Source organism: Glycine soja, chromosome 3 (assembly GCF_004193775.1).
Source record: "Glycine soja cultivar W05 chromosome 3, ASM419377v2, whole genome shotgun sequence".
NCBI classification, from domain to species: domain Eukaryota; kingdom Viridiplantae; phylum Streptophyta; class Magnoliopsida; order Fabales; family Fabaceae; genus Glycine; species Glycine soja.
In genome coordinates, this window is record NC_041004.1 from 18,724,982 (window position 1) to 18,727,868 (window position 2,887).

Consider the following 2,887-nt stretch of genomic DNA (forward strand, 5'->3'; position numbering starts at 1 on the left):
AATTAATTTACAAAAGAAATTAATAAAACTTAGATGTGTCACATAGAAATTAATTCAAACTTTTGTCGTCTTACCATGTAATAAATTTTTTAATATAAGAGGGGAATCATTCATTACTCTTAAATGGTAAGCAAAACCTCATTTTCTTATTGATGGTAGTAAAAAGTAGAACCTCAACCATCACACAAACTATGAATTTGAATCGTAAAAAGATTATGGATCAGGGGATATTTTACACATTTGCCCTTACTCTGTTTCTTGCATTTTTGGGTCCACTACAACTTATGACTATAAAAACCCCTTATTCCTCCACATCTAATACAATTTCTCTCTTTCACTCTCTCTTTTTTGTCACTCGCTCAATTTTTGTGAGCTTTTCTACATGGAGTTTGATCCAAGTTTCCAAGGGCCACAATACCTTTCAAGTCTTTTCCCTAGAAACTCTTACTTGAAGCCACTAACTCAAACCATATTTCCATCACAAAGCTCCATTTTCACTCCACCTCCACCATCATCCGTCATGTTTCACCCTAACAACAATTCCCACCATTTTCAAGACCACATCATGAATGTGCCTACCAACAACACTCCCTTTGTGATGGAAGGTCCTTCTAACCCCATCACCACCCCTATGTATGGGATAACGACCCCTTCTTTAGGCGATGGGTCTTCCCTGGGAGGCTTTGTCAATGTTCAATGTCACCCCCCTATGATGTTGGCACCAAAAAACAATAACAAAATGGAGGCCTTGTATGGCCAGGACAAAGGCAAAGCCATATCAGATTTTTCACAAAAAACCATGCTTTGTTTATCTGAAGATTCTTCTTCCAAGTCGCCATCACCCGTTTCTCTCCCTAATGATTGGTGGATGAGTCAATATCATTGGGACACTGATCAAAAGGTAAAGGTGGAAAAGGATTCCAACATTGGTAATGATAATGTAATCAAAGGGAAGTGGAGTATGAAAGAAGACAGGTATATACTTAAATATGTGGTATTTATTTATGCACAAAAAAATTTACTCTTTCTCTCTCTGCTTTTTTTTCTATTTTTTCATTGAGAATAATTAATTAAGTAATGACCAAATTTATTAACAAAAATTACTTATCTTTCTTTAATTCTAGGATTATAAAAATTTTAGTAGATCTTTTAAAAAATTTATATATAATATTTTTCACGAATTTTAATTTTTCTTGTAGTTTTTTAATAATAAATAAAAAATCAATTCATTTGTTTAATTAAATTTTATGTGATTCGTATAGATTTTAATTTATTGAAAATATTTCCTTGGATTCATTTCATTGTAAGATATACTAAGGCTTAGAAACCTAAATATTTGATTGATATAAGTTATGGGTTTTGCAGGGATCTCATAGAATTAGTGAATCAATATGGGTTGAAGAAATGGTCAAAAATTGCAAAGTTATTACATTGTAGGACCGGGAAGCAGTGTCAGGAAAGATGGAACAACCATCTCCAACCAAATATTAGGGTTTCTCTCCTTTCCATTCTTATTTTATAGACAAACATACTCACAATCTTGTTGTGTCAATCATATATGGAAATAAAGTTTAAACTTATATAAACAAATAACACATATTTATGTAATGAATTAAACATAAACAAGCAATTACTTAATAGTAATTGGTGTCAAAGATTAAAAAAAAGTACATGTAACTAAATTTGATATAATTAAATATTATTTTTATATAAGATTTTAATTCTTGTGATATGATGTTTTTTAGCTTGATATATACAATATACTTCAGTAAAAAAAAAAGTCAAGTATTTAATGTAAAATTATTTTATAACAAGTTTTTATGACTTCTTTATGATATTTTATGTAAAAAGGTTATTTAAATATTCCATTCGTTTTCAGACACATCCTTTTAATCAAAATACTTGAGGTTGCAAGTTCAATTAGCTTTTGTTTGCTTTTGTAATTTACATGTAATGTTCAGTTTCTTTTCTTGTTTGACCTTTAAGTCAAAGTGTGTGAATTTCCTTGTTGAGTCAATTCTTGTCGATTTCTGAAACACATTAATTTGTATTTTTTTATACTTAACCCTTATTAATTTCTCATTTAAGATTATATTTCAATATAACTTATATTCATATGTAACGTAATTCCATTATATATTTAATCATCAGTTAGCCTTGCATTCAAGCAAAGTCAAATTAATCACATCTCTCGTAACTTTGTGAATTATCATAATCATTAGTTTAGAGGTAACAACAAGGTATAGTTCTCCAATTTTGATTCAATATACATATTTGTTCTCCATGTAATTTCAAGTATATAACCACACATTTTTTGTGTATTAAATATTTCATTAGAAGGACTCATGGACCCTAAAGGAAGATAAAATTTTCATCGAAACCCACATCAAAGTAGGAAACAAGTGGTCAGAGATTGCTAAGAGGTTGCCTGGTAGGGCTCCAAACACCATCAAGAACCGTTGGAATGGCAGCAAGCGGCGCAAGAATGACAAGAGGCAGAACAAGAACAAGCATGGCCCTTATGATGGGTCAGTGCTTGATGCTTATGTTAAAATGGTCACTGCTACTGAGGAAACTACATAAGTGTTGAAGAAATCCATAAGAACAAAAAAAAGTGTTGAGATGTTATTGTGATGAAATATTGCACCTTTTTAATTAAATTTCCTAATTGTAATAAATTTAATGAGTCAAGTATTAATATATGCAATAAATTAAAAACTTAAAAATATTAAATTGTTCTTCGTTAGAACTTTCATCATTTATTATTATTATTATTATTATTATTATTATTATTATTATTATTATTATTATTATTATTATTATTATTATAAGGTGTAACGACCCGCCTCATCGTTATGATATCACCACTCTAAACCGCAAAAATTTC

General features: G+C 29.8%; 1 protein-coding gene across 1 annotated transcript; it reads left to right on the forward strand.

Annotated features, from left to right (window-relative positions):
* Positions 1 to 345: 345 nt before the first annotated feature.
* On the forward strand, positions 346 to 2,678 carry LOC114405430. The gene is made up of 3 exons (XM_028367966.1): positions 346 to 975; positions 1,366 to 1,492; positions 2,338 to 2,678. The coding sequence occupies exons 1-3, from the start codon at positions 383 to 385 to the stop codon at positions 2,581 to 2,583; spliced, it is 966 nt and encodes a 321-aa protein (XP_028223767.1). The 5' UTR covers positions 346 to 382; the 3' UTR covers positions 2,584 to 2,678.
* Positions 2,679 to 2,887: the final 209 nt, after the last annotated feature.